The 24663-nt window shown below is 36.0% G+C and overlaps 1 protein-coding gene across 2 annotated transcripts in view; it reads left to right on the top strand.

Moving 5' to 3' along the window:
- Nucleotides 1-5491: 5491 nt before the first annotated feature.
- Nucleotides 5492-24663, top strand: part of LOC136031151 (protein timeless homolog) — a 123096-nt gene continuing 103924 nt past the window's right edge. Inside the window, exons 1-3 of one of the 2 annotated variants that reach the window (XM_065710478.1) lie at nt 5492-5630; nt 19263-19368; nt 24115-24268. In XM_065710478.1, coding sequence (XP_065566550.1) covers nt 5625-5630; nt 19263-19368; nt 24115-24268 — 266 coding nt within the window. In that variant the 5' untranslated portion in view covers nt 5492-5624. The remainder of the gene's footprint in view (nt 5631-19262; nt 19369-24114; nt 24269-24663) is intronic. The other variant, XM_065710477.1, reaches the window with a different exon arrangement.

The following is a 24663-nucleotide window of genomic DNA, read 5'->3' as shown; positions in this document are numbered from 1 at the left end:
TCTCAATGAATGAAAGATCAAAATGCAGCAAGTTTCAAGAACAAAAAAATCACCCACAGCAAGTTCCACGAACAAAAAAGCAGCAAGCAACAATATTCAGGAACAAATCAGTTTTACGAGGGAAAAAAAACAATGTACGAGTTTTAAAAAGAGAAAAATAAACATGCATCAAGTTTCACGAAAAAAATCCAGGTGGAACAAGTTTTACGAACAAAAAATCAGCGCGCAACAAGTTCCACAAACTAAAATCTTCACGTAAAAAGTTCCAGGAACATAATCAGTTTTACAATGAGAAAATCAGTATATAAGTGTCATGAAGAGAAAAATCAACATGTAACAATTTTGTAAACAAAAATCAACACGTAAGAAGTTCCATGAAAAAAATACAGCAATCAAAAAGTTCCATGAACAAATCAGTTTCACAAGAAGAAAAATCACTGTACGATTTTCACGAAAAGAAAAGTCAACATGCAACAAGTGTCAGCAGTAAAAATAAGCAAGCAACAAGCTCCATGAACAAAATCATCAAACAATAAGTTCCATGAACAAAATCAGTTTCACGAGGAGAAAAAAACAATGTAAAAGTTTCACCAAGAGAAAAATAAACATGCAATAAGTTTTGAGAACAAAAATAGCACGAAACAAGCTCTACGAACAAAATACACACGCAACAAGTTTCACAAGCGAAATAAGTATTAATAGGATAAAAAATCAATGTACAACTTTTACAAAAAGAATAATCAACATGCAACAGGTTTCACAAACAAAATATCATCACGCAGCGATTCGCACGAACAAACAAAAACAGTACGAAAAAAGTTCCAGGCACAAAATCAGTTTCACGATGAGAAAATGAACATACAAGTTTCACGAAGAGAAAAATCAACATGTAACAAGTTCTGCAAACAAAATCAGCGCACAACATGTTCCATGAACGAAATTCGACACAATAAGCTCCATGGACAAAATCAATTTGAAGAGGAGAAAAAAAACAGTGTACGAGTTTCACCGAAGATAAATTAGCATTCGACAAGTTTCAACAACAAAAATCATTACGCCATGGGATCCACAAACAAAAATTAGCACGCAGCATATTCCATGAACAAAATTGGTTTCACGAGGAGAAAAGTCAATATAAAAGTTTCACGAAGAAAAAAAAATCAATATGCAAGATGTTTCACGATCAAAAATCAGCACGCAACAATTTCAACGAACAAAATCACCACGCTACAAGGAAAACAGATTCATGAAGAGAAAAAAGTCGTAAGAGTTTCAAGAAGAGAAAAAGGAACATGTAACAGGTTTCACAAACAAAAATCAGCTTGTGACATGTTCTAATAACAATAATCAACACGGAGCAAGTTGGATAAACAAAATCAGTTTGACGAGGAGAGAAAATCAATGTCCAAGTTTCGCGAAGAGAAAAGTAAACATGTAACAAGTTTCAGGAACCAAAAATTAGCACGTAAAAGGTTCCGCGAACAAAAATCAGCACGCAACAAGTTTCATGAATAAAATCAGTTTCACGACGAGAAAAGTCAATGTATAAGTATCATGAAGAGAAAAATCAACCTGCAACAGGTTTGATGAACAAAAATCAGCACGTAGTAAGTTTCACAAAAAAAAATCAGGACATGGCGAGTTCCATGAACAAAATCAGTTCCACAAGGAGAAAAATCATGGTACAAGTTTCAGATGCGAAAAATCAATTGCCACCAGTTTCACGAACAAATATCATTGCACAACAAGTTTCATGAACGAAAATCAGCATGCAACAAGTTCCATGTGCAATATCAGTTTCACGAGGAGAAAAATTAATGCAAAAATTTCACGAAGAGAAAAACCAGGATACAACAAGTTTCACGAACAAAAATCTTTCAAACAAGTTCCACGAAAACAAAATCAGCACCCAAAATGTTCTTTGACCAAAATCAGTTTCACGGAGGAAACCGTCAATGTACAAGTTTCACGATGATAAAAATCAATATGCAGGAAGTTTCTTGAACAAAAAAAACAGCACGCAATAATTTTCAGAAACAAAAATGAACACGTTAGAAGTTCAATGAACCAAATCAGTTTGTTGAGGATAAAAATCAATGTACAGGTTTCACGAAGAGAAAAATCAAGATGCAGCAAGTTTCAAGAAAAAAATTAGTTCCGCGACCAAAAAAAAATCAACATGTAACAAGTTTCACGAACAAAATCAGCACTCAGCAAGTTTCACGAATGAAAATAAGCATGCAAGAAGTTCCAAGAACAAAACCAGCATGCAACAGGTCTCACGAACTAAAAATCAACACACAACAAATTCCATGAACAAAACCTGTTTCATGATGAGAAAATAACCAATGTAAAACTTTCGCAAAGAGAAAATAAGCATGCAACAAGTTTCATGTCAGTGTTTATCCTTCCAATATAAAATGCTAGGGATCTAAAACGTATAGTAAACTAGCTATTGTCAATAATCAGCCATAGATTATCACGGAGGCAGCTTCATAAAAAAATTTGGAATTGACAGAACTTGGAGGAGAATTTATGGAATCGGAATTGTGAAAGTGGGGACAAAAGGGGGAGGAGAACTGATATGGACGCAAGCGGAGCCAGACTTGGAATCGGTTGAGCCTGGGTGGAAACAGACAGAGTCAGAGGTGGAACCGTTGTAACCGAGGGCCAGAAGCGGTAGAAGTGGAATTCGATTTCACTTTAATAAAAAAAATATCTTAAAAAGCGTCTTCGGAAAGATAAATGGGTGCCAGAGTGTTATTAATGTTGCATGGTGACTCCTTTGCTTCTAAAGATGGAGGTAGTCCTACAAAATAACCGTTAACGTAGACATTCATTTTAGCCAGAAAGAATGTTCTACAGAAAAGTGGCGTTTTCAGTTATTTCGGGGTTCAAAACAACAATTTAGAAATACTGAAAAACTATACACATATTGAGCCTCCTGTTTCAAACACATTGGTTTGAAAAGCCGCAGGTATTCCCACAAAACAATAGTTAACATGGACATTTATTTTAGCCAATAAGTCTGTCCCCCAAAAAAGTGTGCTGTCAGTCATTTCGTGGTGCAAAACAGCAATGCCTGCCCAAAATAACGCCAAAAAGCTATTGTGTGAAAAACCTAAGATAGTCAATTGATTTAGAATTACCGAAAAAACTGCACGCATATTGAGTCTCCTGTTTCAGAGGCAGAAATATCCTACGATTGGGTATTGGTTTCTAAAGATGCAGGTAGTCCTACAAAATAACGGTTAACATGGACATTTATTTTAGCCAAAAAGACTGTCACACTCTAAAGCGACGTTTTCAGTCTTTTCGAGGAAGAAGTCATCAGTTCTAGCCAAAAGAAGGCGAAAAAGCTATTGTGTAAAAATTCTGAGATGTTCAATTGATTTAGAATTCTCGAAAACTATACTCACATTGAGCCCCAGTTTAAGAGGCTGTAATGCCGCAAGGTAGCGCATTCGTTTCTTAAGGTGTGGGTAGTCTTACAAAATAAAAGGCAACATAGTCATTTATTTTAACGTTTCATCTGAGTAGATGATTTGGTTGAGGCTTGAAAAAATTGTGTTCAGTTGTACATAATAGAGCTTCAGCTATTAAGAAGAATGGTCATTGGTTCTTCGTATAGGTTGGGGGAAGAGTTTGCCTTAAGCGTCAAAAAGTGTGTTTCTAATTCTTCGTTGATATTCAGATGAATATAGCCAAATTTTCAAGCGTCACCACATACAATCCTACTTAAAGGTATATTGAGCAATTTTTTGATTGTTTGAATTAAAAGTATGGTTTTACGTATGTTATAGGTGCTAGCGAACTTCGAACTTGGTTCATGTTGCAGTATCGAGCGATTTGCAAATCAATACATCAAGAACCATGTTTGATTATCAGTTGTTTGGTCATTATCCCATAGCCTGCTCAATCACTTCGCCATTTTAGTACATCTCTTGGTCCTTCGGCACCTTTAAATCATCTTGACTATTTGGAAATCAATCAAGAGCTTTATACCGTGTCTGTAGATTAAATTTTGAATAAAATTAGCATTCCTTTTCCACTTGCTTCAAGAAGAGAATTGAATCTTTCTGCATGCGCGCTGGCGCTGAAATTTGCCATCCACCAGTGGAATCGATTGTTAGGGTCCCGGTATAATTGAATGTTAGGGGGCCCGCTGGAATTGCTCGCTAGGGTTCCATTAGAATGGATTTTTAGGCCTCCGGTGGAATTGGACGTAAAGGGGGGGATGGTTGCATGAATTTCTCGCTAGAGGGCGGGTCAGCCACATAATGTCACGGTGGCGTGATTATCTGTACCCATAGCTCAAGGAAACGTAGCATTTTCATTAAAACATCTCAGAAATAACTCTTAATTTTGTTTAGCTTTATCTTTTATAACAATTCTCCCTCTCTGGGATTGGTCGATAGTCCCTCCCCCCCCCTTTGGAATTGATCGCTAGGGTGTGGTCCAGCCAATGAGTACCACAGGCTGGGAATCGAGAGAAAATAACACAAAGCAAAAATGAATAGAATAGAGAATTATGTCACATGTCTCGTACCACCATTTTCCTGTATTTTGAACAAAATTAGATCATTCTCTAGGAAAACATCTCTAAACAATATCTAAGAACGGAAATTTTCCTATGTTTTTAACAAGATTTTATCATTCTCTAGAAAAACATCTTTAGAAATTCTTTAAGAAGGACCCTCAAAAATGCTAGGATCATATCGCTAAGAATCGAAGAATCAATTTGTCTGGGTTTATAATACCCATCTAAAGCATTACTTAGCAGGCAGGCGCACTTTTAATATAACTAAACTCTAGTAATCGATTTTCACCTCTGCATCTCAATTATTGCAGTCATAGAATGCAGGGAATCAATAACTTAATCATTCTAGTAAGCGGGACATGGAAATTCTCCGCGTGTGGAATTGGCTAATTCGTAGAATCTATTACCTGGAACATAATATTAGAAATAAACTGCTACTCCAATTGTCCAGGGCACAGTTCCATTGGATGGAAATGGCCCTTTCGAATCCTAATCGGGACAAAGATCATTATTAAATATATTTCATTAGGATTGAGTGTCAGAAAAATATATTAGAAGAGTATTTGGTAGTGGGTAAATCATATAAGTACTAACTGTTGCATTAATAAAATAAACTTATTCAAAAATACAAAATCAATTTGCACAAGCCCCAGTGTAGTCACATAACTAGATAAAGAACAAGATCTGTAAATGTTTTGTGTTCTTTACTGATCAGGTTATTGAAAAGGGAAATTCCAGTTTGAAAGACCTATAAAACTAATTTGTGCCCAAATTAACAGCATGTCATTATTACTAGTATATGCTGTTAGTAATTCTTCAAATTTAGCGCACATATATTAAAAATGGTATCGCTTCTATGTTTTTCAACTAAAAAATATCCATTCATTTATAATGTGAATTATTATCACTAAAAAATACACTTTACAGCTAAACATGGCCCGACTCAAATCACACCTAGGACACAAAAAGTGATGCTGTCATTAGTGATGCTGTATTCTTTCAACGAATTTGACTATAGTGTGGATCAGGCATAACACAAATCTCAAAACCGGCAATTTTGGGCAAGAAATATTAAAAACAAAGAATGAGGGTAAGATGATAATGGATTCTTTTTTTTTATCTGATGACTCCAAGATATCACAGCGAACAGTAACAACCATAGACGGTTGAGCTGTAGTTGATGGGATTTTTTGCTATCTTGAAAACCTGACCTAAGTGAATGAAACTCTGTAAAATTTTCGATGAGGGCTTTTGTATATATGGAAAAGTAAGCCTATTTGAGGAAGGTGAATGAAACTCTCAGGAATGAAATTAAAGCTTAGTGATCTTCATTGAAGGTATTTTGAAACAATTATCTCCAGCCCTTCAGAGGGCACTCATGTTTGGTGACCTTCACAATCTTTGTGCAATAAAAATGAAACATTAAGAAACTTAGGCCTATCAGTGTTTCTGTTCAATGGAGACACAAGGAGAATATTTTGAGCCTTATTCCTTTGCTCAGTTTAATATATAAGGTTTTAAAAATTTGGACAGTAGCCTAGGCCTTCACTATTTGTTAAGTTTAAGAAAAAACCTTAATATGACCTAATATCCTGCTGAAATAACAGAATTTGCATTTTCAGAAACTAGAGCCAACTGAAAAGAGACTGAAAATTTAAAGTTAAGGTGGAATATTTTTGTCAACATTTAGCTTGGTTTTGACTTAAAGACTAGATCAGAGATATACTAGTAAAAGTCTTCAAGACTTTCACATTTAAATCTATGAGAACTAGAGGGGCATCAATTTAATGTGTGTGCCTAGTAAAATACTACCCATGTTCACACAACAACATGTTCTCCCAGTCTCTTTGCACATCTCTTGTGTTCTGGTACTAGAGGACATTCAATGAAGCTCCCCATGCAGAATTCCACAAGTAGACATAAAAGTTATTTCTTCAACCAAAGAGTCATCAATCTATGGAATCAACTGTCTAAGAAAACAGTTTCTGCAACTTCAACCAACACATTCAAGTCCCACCTTGATAAGGAATGGCTCTGCCAGGAGCTCCTTTACAATTGGGAAGCTGCAGAGTCTTCCACAAGAGTCTAGATCAAACAGCCATGATCTACACCAAATGCATTTTTTTCATCACTAGAGCATCACAAGGATAGAAAATCTGTATATTACCCCAAGCCATGATTTAAGGCAAAATTTAGGTAACAACCATGAGCAGCCCCAGACTTGTATCTCACAGAAGAGCAACATGGGTGTCAACCTTGTAAGTCTTGCTTTGATCTTACTTTCATTCACAGACCAATGGTAGAGTAGGCCTAGTCCATGGATTAGAATAAATATTTGAATCTGCTGGCTAAAACACTGTAGACAATTCTAATTTATTATAGAACACTTGATAAACTATTTACCTTAAATCACAGCTTGGAGCAATATAAGGATTTTCCATCCTTGTGATGCTCCATTGATGAAAAAAAAATTGTTTGGTGTAGATTGTGTTGTTGATCTAGACTCTTGTGGAGGGCTTTGTAGCTTCCCAATTATAAAGGAACTTATGGCAGAGCCATTTCTTATCAAGGTAAGAGTTGAATGTGTTGGTTGAAGTTGCCAAAACTTTTTCCTAAGACAGTTGACTCCACAGATTGATGACTCTTTGGCTAAAGAAATGACTTCTATGTCTACTCGTGGAATACTGCATAGGGAGCCTCATTGAATGTTGTCTAGTACCAGAATGCAAGGGCTGTGCAAAGAGACCGGGAAGGGTGTTTCTAGAAAGGATTTGCTTGGTTAAAAACAATATAGGCTATTCAAAGTGATAACTACATCATGTAAAGATAGTGAAGTCTATAGGCCTATACATACAGAAAATAGAGACAGATGTTTCTTCAAGTTACTTTGTTTCATCAAACAGGGATGTATCCAATCCAGGTGTAGATTCAGGATTTTTCTTAGTGGGAGATGCATAATAGGTTGATTCAATAAACTTGCAAACAAACAAATACAAGCAATTCAAAGAGAACCTTGACAATTACGCATTATAGGTAGCATGGTCATAACTTTAATCTAAAATGTGGTATGGGTTTAAGTTCTAATAAATCTGTTAAAATTAAAAAGATGTAAAAATATTTTTACAAAAATAGTAAGTTATAAATACCAACTCACCATAAAAAATAAAGAGCTCTTCATCATCTGTAAAAAAATATGCTATTTAGTATTTTCTGCATAATTTTTTGCCTTCGCCTTTGTATTGTCAAAAAAAAAAAAATTGGTCTTGAACTATCTTTTGGGGTCATTTATTCATTGTGACTATTTGTATAGGTCAACCCATTTAGCATATTACCAAACCTCATTGCATCACTTAGTAATTATGATAGTAATGAAGAATAGGAAATGAGGATTAAGATACAACTTGTATATTCATAAAAGATGTATTAAGCATTAAATACTAGTTTGTTTTGGGGTGTAGCAAGAAAAATAGAAAAAAGGGATAGAAATACATAGAATATGTTTAAAACAAGGGTTTTAAGCTTAGGCAATAAAGCATTAACTTAACACCCTTGCTATTTTTTAATAGTTTTAATAAACAGTATCAACTTGGACAAAATCTCAAAAATTTACTAATAAAAATTTCACTTTTAGTAACAACATAGTATATTTTTCTACTTTTGAAAGTCAGATATATTTGCTTATGAGAATAAATTTATTCCTTTATTTCCACTCCTGTCAAATCTATTTATTGCACAGTCAATGTTTACCTCAATATTTCAGTAAAGGTTTATAATGGCTAGTCCTGTCAGTCTAGAGCCCTGTTAGTTTTGAGCATTTTTTTTAGTATTTCTTCTTCTATTCATCCTAAAACATTCAAATAAAGACAAAAATCTTAAAGAAAAATATGAACTCTAATAAAGATGCATGTTGGTATGTGCTTCAAACTTAGTAGATGAGTTGTATTTGATAGGTATAGATTGGTGGTTTAAATTCACAGGGTTTCAAGCCATGGTAGGTTTCTAATTAATTTTGTTTTAGTCTTGAGATTTTCAGATATTCAATTCAAACATTTAAATCTTGATATGTTTGTTGAGCACAAAAATACAAATTTGAAATTTTTTTAGCATTAAGTGTTAAGAAATTCTTTCATTAGAAATTCTTTAGCATTAAGTAAAGAATTGTCCTTTTAAAATTTTGGTTTACTAACAACTATTTGTGGCAACATGATCAATCTACACCAAAAGACAGCACAGTCTACAAGCAGAGTCAAAAGCAAAGAAAAGCACATCTTGGCTTACTTAATGAGCAGTGTAAATATAAGAATTTATAGGCGAGTCTGAACACTGTTATCTATAAAATTAAGAACTAAACAGGTCTGATGACTTAGGCACTTCTCAATCATTAATCTAAGAGTAAAAATTCAACAGACAAATCCTCTTGCCTTTCTAAATCCCCACTCTTATCTACAGCATCTCATAGTCTGAAAAGAATCATCATACTAAGTAATTTGCTTCCTATACAAAACAGGCTAATTCATCTACAATTTTGGAGTGTAGACTCAAGAGCCCTTTTCATTCATAAACATTGTCATTTGGACAAATCCAAAATAATAATGGTTGGCCAAAAATGATTATGCTTGGGAATTGGTCTCTAGTTAAGCATAAGTATGCAACTGAATTTATGCAAGCATCTTTTAAGTTAAGACCTACCTTCACAAAGGCAAATTCTTCAATCATTAAAATCTTTAAATGGTGAATTTAGGGTTTTTATGTTAATTTGCTAGCTAAATGATGAATGTAGTAATTAGATCCATTCTTTCACCACTCTTTCCAAATATACTAACTGCTATGGTCACATATGCCCCCTCTCCCTCATAACGCTATATACGCATAGGCTATACAAAAAATTGCTGATTTTGTGTGTGTGTATGGAGGGGGGGGCAATTGGCATTATGAACCAACTATTGACAAGAGATAAGCCCAAAACATCAGGCAAACTTGTAAAACCAGCAACCTTTTGAATGTAGTCTATTGCTATATCAAGCCCTATTAGAGGGGAAGGGTCCTTGGAAACATTTTTGGTGGTGTTAATTAGTATATTTGGAAAGAACATTGAAAAGGATGTCAAATTGTATCTTTTGGCAGGCAAATTCATATAAAACTCACTAAATTTACTGGGCCAAACTTATCAATGCTGGGATCAACTTACTATCTTAAAGATGAACATACCACTTGATGCACCTTTAAATGCTCTTTCTGCACATACTAATTGCTATCATTGCGAATTCACTTGGAGCCCTTAAAGTGTCTGTTTAACAGCATCAAGTAATCATAGTTTATGTTTGTGCAATTTTTATGTACCTTGTAAAAAGCTCAGTTTTAGTGCATCTTACTGCTATGTTGAATATGTCAATATCTATGTCTAAACTGCATACTAGGCTAATTGTGTTCTTGTTTTTTTAACTGGCTTGGTCTGGCATTTTGAAATAGCAGTTCATAAGCTGGAAGCAGCAAAATAATGTATCAAATAACTAATTGTGTTAGACAACTTTTTGTATAGTCTACAGCAATATTTGGCACCCTTAATGGGGGCTAGGGTGTAGGTGCTGGTTAAGGTTTGTTGAATGGCATAATAAGATAAAACAAAAACAAATCATTTGATTTCCTATTCAATGCTTTTTTTTAAATATAACAATTATTGCTGTTATCAAGTATGGCAGCCACCCCCTCTCAAATTTGGCCAAAATTAGCCCTAGGCTACATTCAAATGTTTACTGACTTGGTTGGTTGGCAATTATCTTTTGTGTATTTCACACAGTGCAAAGTGGTAAGTACAGAGCCCAAATAAATAATAATAATAATAAAAAACTACTTAAATATTCCTAGAAGCATTCTCAACTAATTAAAATGATACTAATATATAAGAAAAAAAGACAATAACCTTCTCTTAAACACCACCAGGGTAACAACCACCATCACAACACAAATCCATCATCCCAACACCTTCAACCTGCTCCTCACTCCAGCTCTACAGCCTACTTATATCTCCCCCTCCAAAAAAAAATAAAAAATAAAATAAAACCTAGAAAAAAATTCCCCAAGAAATACTCATTTAACTTTTTTAAGCTGTGAGGGGTGTTCAGCCACCCTAATGCTCACAGGAAGCAAATTCTATACAGAAGAGCCAAGATACTTCAAAGTAAAACCAGATCTGACACTACTTTCAATATCTACAAACAAGTTATCACATCTTATTTTATCATGATTATGAACAGAGCTTCTGAAACAGTAAAACTCATTAAAAGATTTTGGGACTGGGTTATGCACAAAATTAAACTAAAGAGAAGCACATGAAGTGCCCTATTAGAAGTGCAAAGATATTATTAATTTACGTTTTAGGTTTAAGTGAGCAAATGGTGGCCACTTTATTTCCATATTTCTATCTAATTAAAGCTTTGCATTGGGTGACATAATGCCTCCTCTTTTCATAATAAAACATTAAAATAAAGGCCAAAGTCTTTAGAAATATCTGAACCTTGATAAGGTTTGTATAAGCACACACTTAAAACTAAGTATATGGGTCAAAATACTCCTTCAAGAGTTGGAGTAATCTTTTAAGATAACTAGATTTTCAAAAAAAAAATATAAAAGAAGGCAAATAAATATGTATTTATTTATTTTTTATCTAGCTGGTATAGATGGGTCTCTGAATTCTCAGTTTAGATCAGCAGAATAGCATTTTGTTTTAATATTTACAAACAATATGATGGAAAAAAAGTGGAAATTCACACCACTTAAGTTAAACACAGAAACAGAATGCAACAAGAATATTACTTCAGAATTTCTCACCTTCTAAATACCAACCAGTCACAAAATATAGCTATGAAGTATGAAGTATAAAGATTGAAATGGTTAGGACACCTTTTGCTAACGTTTTGATGACAGATTGCCAAAGACCCTCGTTTTTGGCCAACCATCTAGGACCAAATGAAAAGCAGCTCGGTCCCAAATTCAAAGTGATGAGGTGGTAAGGAAGGATTTGGGGGAAATAAGAACTTCTTGGGAGGCTGTAAAGAGGGAGGCTTTAGATAGATTGAGAGGGAGGATGAACGGGTGCAACTGTGTTCACCTCACGTGGCTTGGTGCTGCAGTGAGTTGTTAGTAATAGTAATTTTCAAGGTTTTTTGTATTGATAAAATGTCTGGTTCCCAAGACTGTGGTTCTGTTCTAAACCGAAAATTTATTTCCTTTTTCAAGCATAGACCCATTTTTCCAAAATATTTGAAGTCTTACAAATAGAGAAGGAATAGAAATCAGAGCTGGAAAACATGTCACAGATCATAATTTGGAATTAAAATTTATTGTTGCAAGCTTCAGTCATCTAGCATCAGTATAGCCAAAAGTTGTTGTGGAACTAGCCAGGTTTCAATATAATGCCTGCTATGTGGCTAGCTGACCTGTCAATGTGTATTTGGGCCTTAAATTATTGATAACTGTGGTAAAGCTGCAGCCAACTCCAATTGCTTTACTTTTACCATCTGTGACAAAATTCAGCTCCTCAGAGCATTTGCCTTTTATCTCTGACACTACTTTAGTTGACTTTATTACAACTCCCGTAGCAGAGCAGAGTAAGTTCTTGTATTCATATTTGAAGGGTGTTGAAAACTTCAAAGTATGATAGATGTCACTTGTCATAGCTCAAAGTCCAAATGCGTTCATTATTATAGACAATATTCATGCTACATATGACAAACTCCAGCCATCTCCATAAAAGAGTTTTGCCCATACTTGATAATCTTTTATCTAGCCATTCTTCGTACACCCCCCTTAAATCATGTTGTTCATATGCTGTACTGGTCAAGTCTGTATTGAGTTACCTGCTTGATTCTCTTGAAATTTTTGCATAAAAATTCCATCTACTCCAAATCTTTGCATCTAGGAGTGACTGCCAATCTTTGTGGCAAGTTCTTTGTATTAGAATGAACTGTATTCCTGAAAATTAATTGCAACTCACTAGGCTAAAAGTTTGGTCCAAATATCCTTCCCAAAAAATTGAATCTTGACTTAAACACGTATCTTTTGAGGTTTATACTCCCCTCACCCACCCTCCTGCCAGAAACAAAGACTTGTAAAATTTACTGTGAAACGGATTTGTAGCTAGACAATAATATGCATGAGTACTCCATACAGATGACATATGGAAATTTATTTAATCCTAAGCTCCCTAGACTCACAACATCCTTTCGGGCATTTGACACCCTGTGACTATTGACTGCAACAGGCGTCTGACTTGTCAAAAGGTCCACTGGACTACTACTTTGAGTCCATTGGGAAATAAGCTTGCAAAGAAGCTAAGCATATGTAAGTCGAATGTGAGGGACGCCCTACTCTGTGGTGTTGAATTGTAGCCCGTCAAAGTAGCTCACTGATGTGCTATAAAGATTTTTGACTACCATTGTCTATGTTCAATTTTACGCTTCCAGACGTTAGATCAGACTTCGAACGACAATTCCTCCTATGTTATTTGAACATCGACAAAATTTCAATCATCATGAAGCTCCCCCTGCTTTACTGGCTTGGACACGTGTTGCGTTACCCCAACGACCCAATAGACGCCTCATCAAACATGCTTCTTGTTGAACCCCTATCGATATGTTGCAGAAGAAAACGAGGACAGTTTAAAAATTGACGGTTGCTTGTTAGACAAGATCTGGAGCGGAGGTTTCCGTATATTCGGCCACAAATGGGACAAGCAGTGGCTAAAGTTTGCCAAAGAATTGGCACAAGACCGGCTATCATGGGAGGCTCTCATTCAGAAGCCTCGTTTGGATCCTGGGTGGTCCTGCTGCAAGTAAGCAAATAAGTATATGCAAGTTTTTCATTTGCTTAAAATAAGCTTTGGAAGATGTTATTAGTTGCATGTCATGGGATGAAGTTTTAGAAGAAAATGAAGATTCTTCAATTGTTTCTGACGAGTTTTCAAATATCGTTTTACAAGTTTGTGATTTTTGTTGCCTAATAAAAATTGCAAAGAAAAGGAAAAACGAGCTTAGGAACCCATGAATTAGTACTGTAATATTTGAAAGTATTGAAGAAAGAAACAAGCTTTGTCGTTTTATCTTGAATATAATATGCAAAAAAAAACCTGTAAAAGTTCAAGCAAGCAAGAACAATGGAGGATTTTCTGCAGATATCGTCTATTCAAAATTATTATTCTAGAAAGCTCCAGTGAAAAACTCTGGTGAAATGGAAGATACTTGGCAATTATTAGTGATTTATTTGGTGATGAACATATAAATGATGAAATTTAGTTCATGGGAAACTGAGTGGATAAACCAAAGCATATTGCTGATAGGTTTAGTAAATATTTTTCCAATATTGAGACTTAAAAGGATTCTTGTCCATTCTAGCGATATGAATGTGAGTAAAGCATTCATTGATGAAAGAGAGTCTCAAAACCAAATGATTATTGAGCGCCATATTATGCTGAAAATTGAAAATGTTAGGATAATTAAGTCGAAATCTGACCTAATCTTAAAGCTTTCAAAGTCGTAGCACGCTATTTATTACTGCGTGTTTTGTTTTGATTAATCTTTCAGTGAAGAACTGCTAATTCTCAGATGCTCCAAAGTAGACAAGAGTCATGCCACTGCATAAGGGTGGAAACAAGCAAGAGATAACTAACTGGAGACAATATCAATCCTATTATTCTTTTCAGAAGTTTTTGAGAAAATTGTGCATAAGCAACTATATGGATATCCTCTGTCACTGGGATAGTAGTGATGGAGATAGTATTGACTCAGCTGAATTTTACTTACGGGAACAAATAGACAGGGTCCCAGGAAGAAATAAAGTATTTTTAATAGGAGATTCTAATGCCAAGGTCGGTTGAAGTAGGGATAGATGGTATCCTAGCCTAGGTAAATTTGGCGTGGAAAGAGAAAACAGTAATAGTTACAGACTGCTGTAATTTTGTAGGCAGTTACATAGTTACAGACTGTTGTATCAGAGAGGCACACTCGTGCCTCTATAAAGAGGCGACACACGACAATGTTAAGCGATCTTCGGTTCCAGTGGTCGCAGACGGATGGGGAGGGATGCATTTCGTAGCCCGAGCTCCAACTAAGAAACCTGCAAAATTTCATCCCCCTCCAACTTTTTCTTCATGGGGAAAATCTGGCCGAAAGTTTCGACCTGTCAACCCAAGCCCCCCTTTAACGTTGTCCGATCGGGCTGAAATTCACAAGTTAAGGTCCCCTAGGGCCCAGGAGCTTATCCGCGAAATTTCAGCTTGATCCGATAACTCCTTCCCTGTTTTCCAGAAACCACGCATAGCCACTTAAAATTCATTTACTTTTTTTTCCTAGACGCCTACAGGTCACATCCGACATCGGATCTGGGTGTACGAAGACTCATTCGATGCGGAATTCTCCGAGTAAGTGCCCATGAAAGTTTCGTAGGAAAATCTTAACCCCCCGAAAGTTTCGAAACCTTATTGGAAAGCTAACCTTATTGATTATGCTATTGTAAACCGGAGACTAGCTAGGTTGATAAGGAATTCTTGGGTGTATAGGAGTGCTGTTATTGATGTTAAAAGTAAAGATCACCATCTAGTAGTGTCAAGGATTAATTTAAAGCTTAAATTATGGAGGGGTAACTACCTTTCGGGAAGCTATGATGTTTGTAGACTCCAGGATGAGAATTTGAGAAAAACTTACCAGGAACAGTTGAATACTAAATTGTAGAGTTTAAGATTTGACAATGTAGAAGATCGATGGAATAATTCTAGCAAAATAGTTTGTGAAGTCGGATGGTGTCTTAGGGAAGAAAGTTAGAAACGCAGCTAGGAATATTGGTTAAAATCTTTTACGTTAGTTGGGAGGAGGAGGGATTTATGCCAGAATTATTTGAGCGATAGATCATATGAAAATATAGGAATGTAAAGAAAGTGGAGAAAGCATTAAAATATGAGTTAAGGAGGCATGAAGTGGAGGTCATGGATAAAATCTCCGAAGAGCTGAAAGATGAACCCAGACGGCACAATAGTAAAATATTGTACAGGCATGCTGATAAATTGAAAGGAAATAGTCAGTCTAGACTTGTCCCAGTTACCGATAGAAATGAAACGGGGCCGCAATTAGAGATACGGGGAAGTGTTAAAGAGAGATGGGCGGAACATTTTGAACTTTTTGAGAGTTCAGGGTGCAAGAAAAGGTCTCAAATGTAATGTTAAGTCACTAAAACTTGGAATAAATGAAGGTGAAAAGGTGATTTGGGTAACGAAAAGATCGTTCAAGTGGACAGCTTCACCTACCTAAGTAGTATTATTAGTAAAGACGGTGGGTGCTGTGAAAAAGTTAAAAGTAGAATAGTGAATGCCGAGGTTGTTTTTTCACAGTTGAAAAAGTTTGAAAGAATAGGAAGATAAGTCTTCGAATCAAAATTAGAATATTGGGAGCTACAGTCTTGATAGTGGTCAAGTATGGATCTGAAGCATAGGCGCTTCTAATAACAGAGAAGAATTTTGCTAGATGTTTTCCAGAGACATTACCTAAGGATTCTTTGGGCATCTGACTGACTGACTGACTGTATCTTAAACAGTAAGCCTCTACGAAAAATGTGGTTCATTTTCGCTTTCTCAGGCTATAATGAGAGAAAGGTTGAGATGGCTAGGGCACGTTCTGTAGATGAGGGATGACAGATTGACAAAGATTGCCCTTGTCGACCACCCGTCCAGGTCGTCCCCACATGGGGTGGGAGGATATCATAAGGAAAGCTTTAAGGGAAATCGGAACTTCCTGGGAGGATGTAAACTGGGAGGTTTTGAGTAGGTTGGGATGGAGTTGGAGCGTGCGTAGCTGTGTTGGCCTCAGATGGCTTGGTGCTGCTGTGAATTCTAGTAGTAGTAGTAGTAGTAGTAGTAGTAGACTTACTGATTAGGGTATCAGGGATGGTTGTCTTCAGTGATTTCAATCGTATTGACATGGAATATCAGTACGGGTTGTGATTAATGATGATAAAGGTGTCGCATTCCAAGTAAACTGTCGAAACCCACAATGGTCTATTTTTGACCACTTTTCCCTGCTGAAAGTCTTTTAGCATTCGTGGAAAACATGGTAGTAATGGTTGCAGAGGTGAATATTCAATATCCCATAGCACGCAAAAATGATATCCTACTGTAACTGAATACATTTACTATTCTCTGTTTTCTAGATTTTAATGTGTGTAGAACTAACTATATAATTTTTAGCTGTACAAGTGTGTTGATAATCACACTGGTGTGTGGTTATACTGTTATCACACTGGTGTGTGGTTGTACTGTTATGTTCTTTGACTTTTGTTGTTGTGGTAATATTATTGGAAGTGAAATTATACCGTCTAAGGCAGCAAGAGGCCTAGGTTTACTTCAATGTTTTCGTAATTTCTTCCTGGTTTGTGTGTTATAGATTATTTATGGTACTATTATCTATCCTTATATTGTCTATGTGTGTATCCTTTGGGTATGTAATTTTCATGTTAATTATAGAAGAATCCAGACAACTCAAAATAAAGCAATTGTCAATTGAGGGAATATACTAATTTTAGTGATTCAGTCATTTGTTATAGTCATTTTAAAATTTGAATGCTAGTAACCAAAGGGGTCACTAGTTATGAACAATGGTAGGCCATATCAATGTTTGAATGATGTTGCACCAGCATGTTTTGTGGATATATTTTCCATTAATTCCGATTATATTTTGTATCATATTAGGAATGCCGGTAATCAAGTATATTCGAAGAGAAATGCAGGGAGGTCAGCTCATGTGTTTTGTCATACAAGTGTTGCCCTCTGAAATAGCCTCTTGGGCAGCTTTGGGGGCTCTGAATTGGTTTCTTCATTTTATTCCCAGGTCGAAAGGTTTCTCCTTTGTCGAGATTTAGGGTGAGAGCAGGCTCCTTGTGACTATTATGCTTTTTTTTCTTTGTTGTCTTTTGATTGTGAATTTAATTAATTAATTAAACTTCAACAAATAAACAAAGAATTGAGTTACAGTAGGCTTAATAACATAAATGAATAAAATTCGTAGTATTTATATGTTACTGATTGAATTTTTCATTGGTCTAATTAATGTAACGAAAAGACATTCAAAGAAGTAGTTTCTTTGTACTCTATGTCAAGATGTTCAGACTTTGAAAGACAAAATTAAGTGTATTTACTTAGTTTTCATTGGTTGTCAAATTCAGCAATCACTTTCAATCACTCCGCAACGCAACCTTGACCACGACTGGAGGCTCATACGGAACCGGTTTTAGACTGATTGTGAACCAGTCTCATCTGGATTACTCGTGGGCGGGCACCCTCTCTACTTCAAGGTCATGGTCTCAAAACAATTGCTTGCGCAATCGGTTAGGCCCAGTGTCCACGGGGTAATTGTTTCAAGACAACGGTCGGAACATATTCTCATCTGCAACTGGGTTTACGACTAGTTTACAACCAAAATGAAACGTGTCTCTGCCCACGGACGTGAGTGGTTGTGTATCAGTTGTGTTTATCTAATTGAGCAGTGCAGTCTGGTTAACTATGTTGAGTTCCGACGGGGAAGGCTTTGTAGGGTTCAGAGGGAGTATTGGGTTCATCCCTACTTGGATGCAAAGTCTCGTCAGTTCTTAGCTGCAAAAGAACCGTCTCAAACAGATAACTTATCATTCGCATTTTACAGAAAGTTTATAGTTGTTCAGTTCTTCATGCTTCTCCACATCTCCTACGAATTTCACGTTTAATTCCTGGTCTGACATATTGAGAGCCAAAATAATCAATGCAGTAGCTCCCGAAAATGTGTCGGACAACACTGTAACATAACTATGACCACAGCTGAAGGCTCATACGGAACCAGTTTTAGACTGATTGGAAACCAGTCTCATCTGGATTGCCTCGTGGGCGTGCCCCTCTCTACTTCAAGCCCATGGTTACAAAACAGTTGCGTGTCCCGTGGGTGCTGGGCCTTAGCAATTCTAGTCTCAAAACAGTTTCCCCGTGGGCGGTCAGCCTAAGTCAAAACATTCACCCAATGGTGTTTGGATAAAATAAGGCCTAATTTGTGTCTTGTGTCACAAAATGGCCAAAAACAGCTACTTATTATAACATGACTTATTTTTGTTAACTAGAAGAAGAGTAAGGACTAAAAAGTTATGGTCTTTCTAGATTTTTTTTTTCAAAATAAAGTGTTCAGACCTCTGTTCTATGATTATCAGAAAGGATACGGCATTAGACTTTACAGTCCGTACCGGCGGTGCTGATCTCCGTTTCTTGGCCCTTCAGCCAGGAAGTGCAATGGGGGGTTGGGGGCCAGCCATCCTGTGCCTTCGCTCACCCTTCCTGTTTACCTTCCCCATATTTCTCCAGGTACCCATTTAGAGCTGGGTCGACTCTGGCTAAGCTTACAGAGTCACGCCACTGACCCCCGTCCCAAACCGAAGAATCTATGATTATCAGAAGTGATGAATTTGACGTAGTGATTTTAATCAATTTTGTGATGCAACTCATGGAAAGGAGACAAACCCCCATGAACTGCATTCCAAAAATTGAAACACTTCCTAAAATTTCTGTAAAAACTGTGATTTTCTGTGGCTTTGCTGCTCCAAGAAAAATCTTCAACCTTCCCCTTCACCTAACATAGAAACACTGAAGCAGTTGCTCATATAGGATTTTAACTAAAGAAACCTTTTGATTTGGATATTCAAAAATTGTCTTTTATTGTTGCAGGGACCTACCAGACTTGATCCTTGGCAGGAAGCACAGGTTACTACTAGCTGTACTAGAATAGGCAACTGGGCTGAAGACACATATCAGAAAGATATTGATTGTCAAGGTATTTGAAATTTGATTGTCAGGGTAATTGATTGTCAAGGTATTAGAATAATATCCTCTTTTAAAGAAAAAAAAAGAAACTTTAGCGTAAGAGCGAGGTATCTGAGGAGAGGCGAACCATCTCATATACGTAAAATTTCGTTTTAAGTTTTAATGTTGCTTCTTACTTTCAGTTGAAAAAACGTTTTTTTTTTATTTAATTGATGTCAACGTTTTTTATTTTAATAATGTCAGGAAATCCAGCTTCCTCTCCATGGAAAATTCCCTGCCCCCGCGAGGAATTTCTCCATGGAAAGATTCTCCCACGTAACATAAATGAGCGATATTTGCGGAACTAATTTTGTAAGGCATAGTAACAATACGGCCAAAGAGGGTGTAATTATTTTTATGAAAATGAGGATCACGAGTTGAGCCATTCTGAAATGAATGAAAGAAAAGATCTGTTAAAGATATACGTAATAATTTATGTTCGTTTTAAGTTTTAATATTATTCCTCACTTTCAGTTGAAAAAAAAAACTTTTATTATATTTAATAACAACCACAAGCCGGAACACCTATAATATCTTTGGTTTATTATCTCATAAAAATCATAGCTATGAAGCTGCTTAAGGTAAAATTAAATGCTAAGATTGGCCGGAAAATAACACAAACAACTTGTTTCTTACAACATTCGAAATTTAGCATAAAGTGCGAGGTATTAACGAGAGGACGAACTGCCTCATTTGCGTAATATGAAGGGATTCACTCCCTCGTCAATATCTCGCTGTTTATGCTAAAGTTCAAATTTTTGTCCAATCCTTAAGAATGATCCCTGAATCACAAAGGCCGTTTGATTAAAATAGATAGCTCTTTTGAAATTACTAAAAATATTTTAGCGTAAACTGCGAGGTATTGACCAGGGAACGAACCCCCTCAAGTATGTAATAGTTTCTGTTTGTTTTACGTTTTAATGTTACTCCTTACTTTCAGTTGGAATAACTTTTTTTTGAAATTTAATTTGCGATCGTTTTTTAAATTTTGCTGAGATATCTAGCGCCCCCTTCATAGAAATTATTTTCCCTTATAAAAAATTCCCCCATGGAAAGATCCTCGCAAATAACCCAATGCCCCACCCCCACTAGAAACAATCTCCCCTGAAAATGTCTATATACTCACCAATAACAAACACTAAGAAAACAATGGGCAAATTTAGTAACTTGCAGCCCTTCCCCTGGGGACTGTGGGAGATCAAGTCGTCCTCAAAGAAATAGTTTTTAGATATTTCGACTATGCTGATCAAAATGGCTATCTCAAAATTTTGATCCGATGATTTTGGGAAAAATGAGCGTGGGGGGGGGTGCTATTTGCCCTTCCATTTTTTGGTCACTTAAAAAGGACACTATAACTTTTAATTTCCATTTGAATGAGCCCTCTGGTGAAATTCTAGGACATCTTGGTCGATACGATCACCCCTGGGAAAAAACAAACAAACAAAAAAGCAAATAAACACGCATCCATGATCTTTCTTCTGGCAAAAAATCCATCTTCAAATACAAATACGATTTTGAACGTTGTGATTTCCCCCAAAAATGTTTTGTTTTTTCTTTTGCATCCATAGTTACTTTACTGCGTCGTTTTTGCTCAAGCATGAACATTAAGCAATAATTTTTATTTCCTTATTTTCTGTTCTAGAATATCTTATTTTTTTTTCTTATGTAATATCCTTTTCCGCTCAAATTGCCTTAGTGAAAAATTGCACCTGGTTTCATTTGCTGTACTTGGGAATGTCTTCCAAAGGCAAACTAAAACTTTGCTGAGTTTTTCAGAGCAGAGTTTCTGTAGCCGTAATTTGTTTTTATTTCATGTATGTCATCCTTGCTGTTGATTTCAAAGCGCATTAAAATGTAAAGTTTCCTTTAATGAATTTGTTCTTGCATGCAAAGATGTTTTCATAAGATCTCCTTTAGAATAAGTCCCTTCTGCTTGTAAAAGCTTCTGGACATTATTCAGAAGCATACGAAAGTGGAAGCATACATGAAAGGCAGCAAGGATAGCCACAAATAATTCCTGCATTCTTGTTGCATCCCTGGTGACCTTGTCGTAAAATTTCGACTTCTTGAAATAGGATCCAAATCTTGTTTTGCTATACTATGTCAAGTCTAGACATAGCTCTATAGTATAGAGCTATGTGGCTTCAATATACTATTCCTTTTTTATCCCAATACAAGAAACCGTATGAAAACGAGGTTGATTTACAGCCATCGAAAAAAATCGGGAAATGCAAGTATTTCATCCAAGAACTTGGCTCAGCTGTCGTCGATGCAAAACAAAAACAGAAAAACCTGAAGAATAAACTTAAATTAAAGTGAATAATCTCCCTCTCACTTGAACGTTAAAAAGGTGACTGAATAAAAAACATGATTTTGATTAGTAGATAAAACTTTTCTTTGAATTCTTTTTTTTTATGAAGATGCGCACCGCATCTCCCCCTTTTATACAGTTAAGCGGATAAATATAACCTTCGGATATGAATGTCATCTGAGGGGACCCCCCTCACGCAAGGGGATCTCCTGAACTGAAGATCCTCGCATTAGGAAAATTTTGTGGGGAACACGCCTAAACCGGGAACAATTTGTAAATTATGGATTGAAGTGTTGACTGCGCTGCGCACAATCGCTACCCATATTCATTTTTTATACATGCTTGAAAGTGTCAATCTGTTCTAGATTTATTTTTTGTTTTCAGCACTTAATGGCTAATGACGTGAATTCTATTGTAATTAAATACAATCAAGGTGGGATCAGTTTGGTTTCGCATTGGAAAGGTGTTTTGTTTTGCCTTTATTGGACAATTTAGACAATTTGATTGAAATCTTTTCAAAAACCTGTTTTTATTTTACATTATTGCCTTTCCACTCAGAGATGATATTTTCTCAGCTTTTTATATATCTATTTGCCAAATGATTCGAGGGCAAATTGTTCTCATATTATAGAATATTTGGTTGTTTCTTAAGTTTTGTCTGATTTTAGAAGACTTTTTCAAACTGTAGTATCTCGCCAATTGCTTATTCAATTAAACCGAAGTAAGCGCTATTCGGTTCACCGCACTTTTCCAAACGTAACGCAATAAAAATTGGGTGGTCAGGATTCGATAAAAGTTGACGAGGGTCTTTTTTGCCTCGTTCGGATTGACAAAGGTTCTACCGGTGAGAAAGTTAGCGAAGTGCTTGAAAACGTTGTAGTCGGTTGGCGAAAGGTCTGAGGAATATAGCGAGCTTCGACCCTCAGTTCGTTTAAATTTTGGATCATAACTTGTAAAACATGCGCATGGGTGAGTGGAGCAGGATCAGACCTCTTCTGTGGACTGGTGCTGACTGCTGTTGATGCAATTTTTGTTATATTTCGTCGATTTCCTCATAATAGAACTCTGGTGTGATGGTTTGACCCGGTTGCGGAAAGTTTTATTGAATCACACCAGCTGCTGACCACCATACACTAACCTTGTTCCTTTTTTGTTGGAATTTCGCCTTTGGGAAGTGCCTTGATGGCTTATCAGTGCCCAACCACTGTCCTCACATTTCTTTTTGTCGTAGAGGATCCATTTTTCATCGTACGTGACGATCCGATCCAAAAAAGGATCGTTTTGGTTGTGCTAAAATAAAAAAAAACGGACCTAGAAACATGACGATTTTTGTCGATCGCTCAAATCGTGGGGTACCCACGTTTCAAGACTGTTTGACCTTTTAAAAATGTTTTAAACAATCAAAACAACATGGGAGCTGAAACCCAGTTCTTTTGCCATCCCGTGCATCACTTGTGAATAGTCAGTCTCGACCAGGGTCCTCAAATCTTCGTCCTGCTTACTCTATGTCAATCATTTCGGGGCTTATCTTCGAGACTAGAATCTATGGAACTAATTTTGCAGACAAAAGTCGAACGAAACGTCGTGTTCATTAATTCTATCCTTGCCACATGCCTGGTTAATTCTTCTGGCTGTTTCTACAGCACTTTGTTCAATCTGAATTCTTAGAAAAAAATTTGCCTAAAATCACTGAAAGACATCAGGTGGTAATAAGCTGAAAAATGGCCAAAAATTTAAATATGGAAAAAAATGCACTGTCTTGTTGCATAGAGCACAAAATTCTGTATCGTTTAGTATGTGCGATGACACATAGATTAAACATTTATTGATATATTGAGCAATAAAAATACATGACATTGAAACGGAGAAGACTTATGAAACAACCGAAGAAAAAATGGCTCTTTTATCCGAAGGTTTCGTTCCTTTCTAAAGTAAACCTCCTCTCAGTGACCCCGATAACCACTTTGCTTTGGTCATCAGAATAAAAGACTCTAAATATAATGAAAATATTTCTGTTTCTTCTTTAAGGTTCTTCTCACTGAAAACGAACCCAATGACTTGTTACTTTTCCTTGAGAGTCCTCGATATTTCTTTTGCTGTTTCGACTCTTTGTATATTAACAGTTTGGTGAACGGAAAACATCACGTTTCTTTCTTAAAATTTGAAGCTTTTTTTCTTTTAAAAATACTAGTTCTTTAAAAAGAACCTGCTTGTGTATGTTCATTTCTTATATGTGTTTTTTTTTGTCATAAACTTTTTAATTGAGGAGGTTTTTGTCCCCAAGAAGTTACGTTAACCATTTATTTATAAAAGAAAATGAAAGCAGCAAGTGCAAATGAGTACCAAATTTATTCTTCTCTTTTTTTATATAATTATCGTGTATTAATATTCTTTTTTTAATTTCAGAATCACTGAAAGAACTTCTTAGGTATTTGAGGCGAGATAACGATTACTTCTCCGTGCGTTGTCTTCTTGGAGAATATGAAATTATTCAGAAGCATTTAATTCCTTTGGTTATTACCTATGGGAACGACAAAGGCATTTTTAATTTCACATTAAGGTTTGTTATTTTTTTCTAATTAGTCTTTCATTTTAAGAAGCCATAGAGTAAAACATGACAATACATATTTGGTTGTCAAATTTCTTTATATGTAATAGCAGTTAGAGGAACGCTCTTGACCAAGCTGCCATGCTTCGGTCATATTGGGTTATGTTAGTAATGATTTCAGTATTACACCCCCCCCTAAAAAAAAAACAACGGTGGAATAAACATTTTTATGCATGATATATTTCGTTTAATAAATTTTTTCATTTTCGTTGTTGTTTCGATTGTTACTTTTTTTCTATCGTGACGCAAGAAGCGAATATTAGAGGATGCCAAAGTCTATTGGAAATGAATATTATCTGCCCCCCCCCCCTTAGGAGCAACCTAATGAAGAACGAAAAAAATCATTT

Source organism: Artemia franciscana, chromosome 9, assembly GCF_032884065.1.
Source record: "Artemia franciscana chromosome 9, ASM3288406v1, whole genome shotgun sequence".
Taxonomy (NCBI): Eukaryota; Metazoa; Arthropoda; class Branchiopoda; order Anostraca; family Artemiidae; genus Artemia; species Artemia franciscana.
Note: the sequence above shows the minus strand (reverse complement) of the source record. Positions and strands in the feature narration are given on the sequence as shown.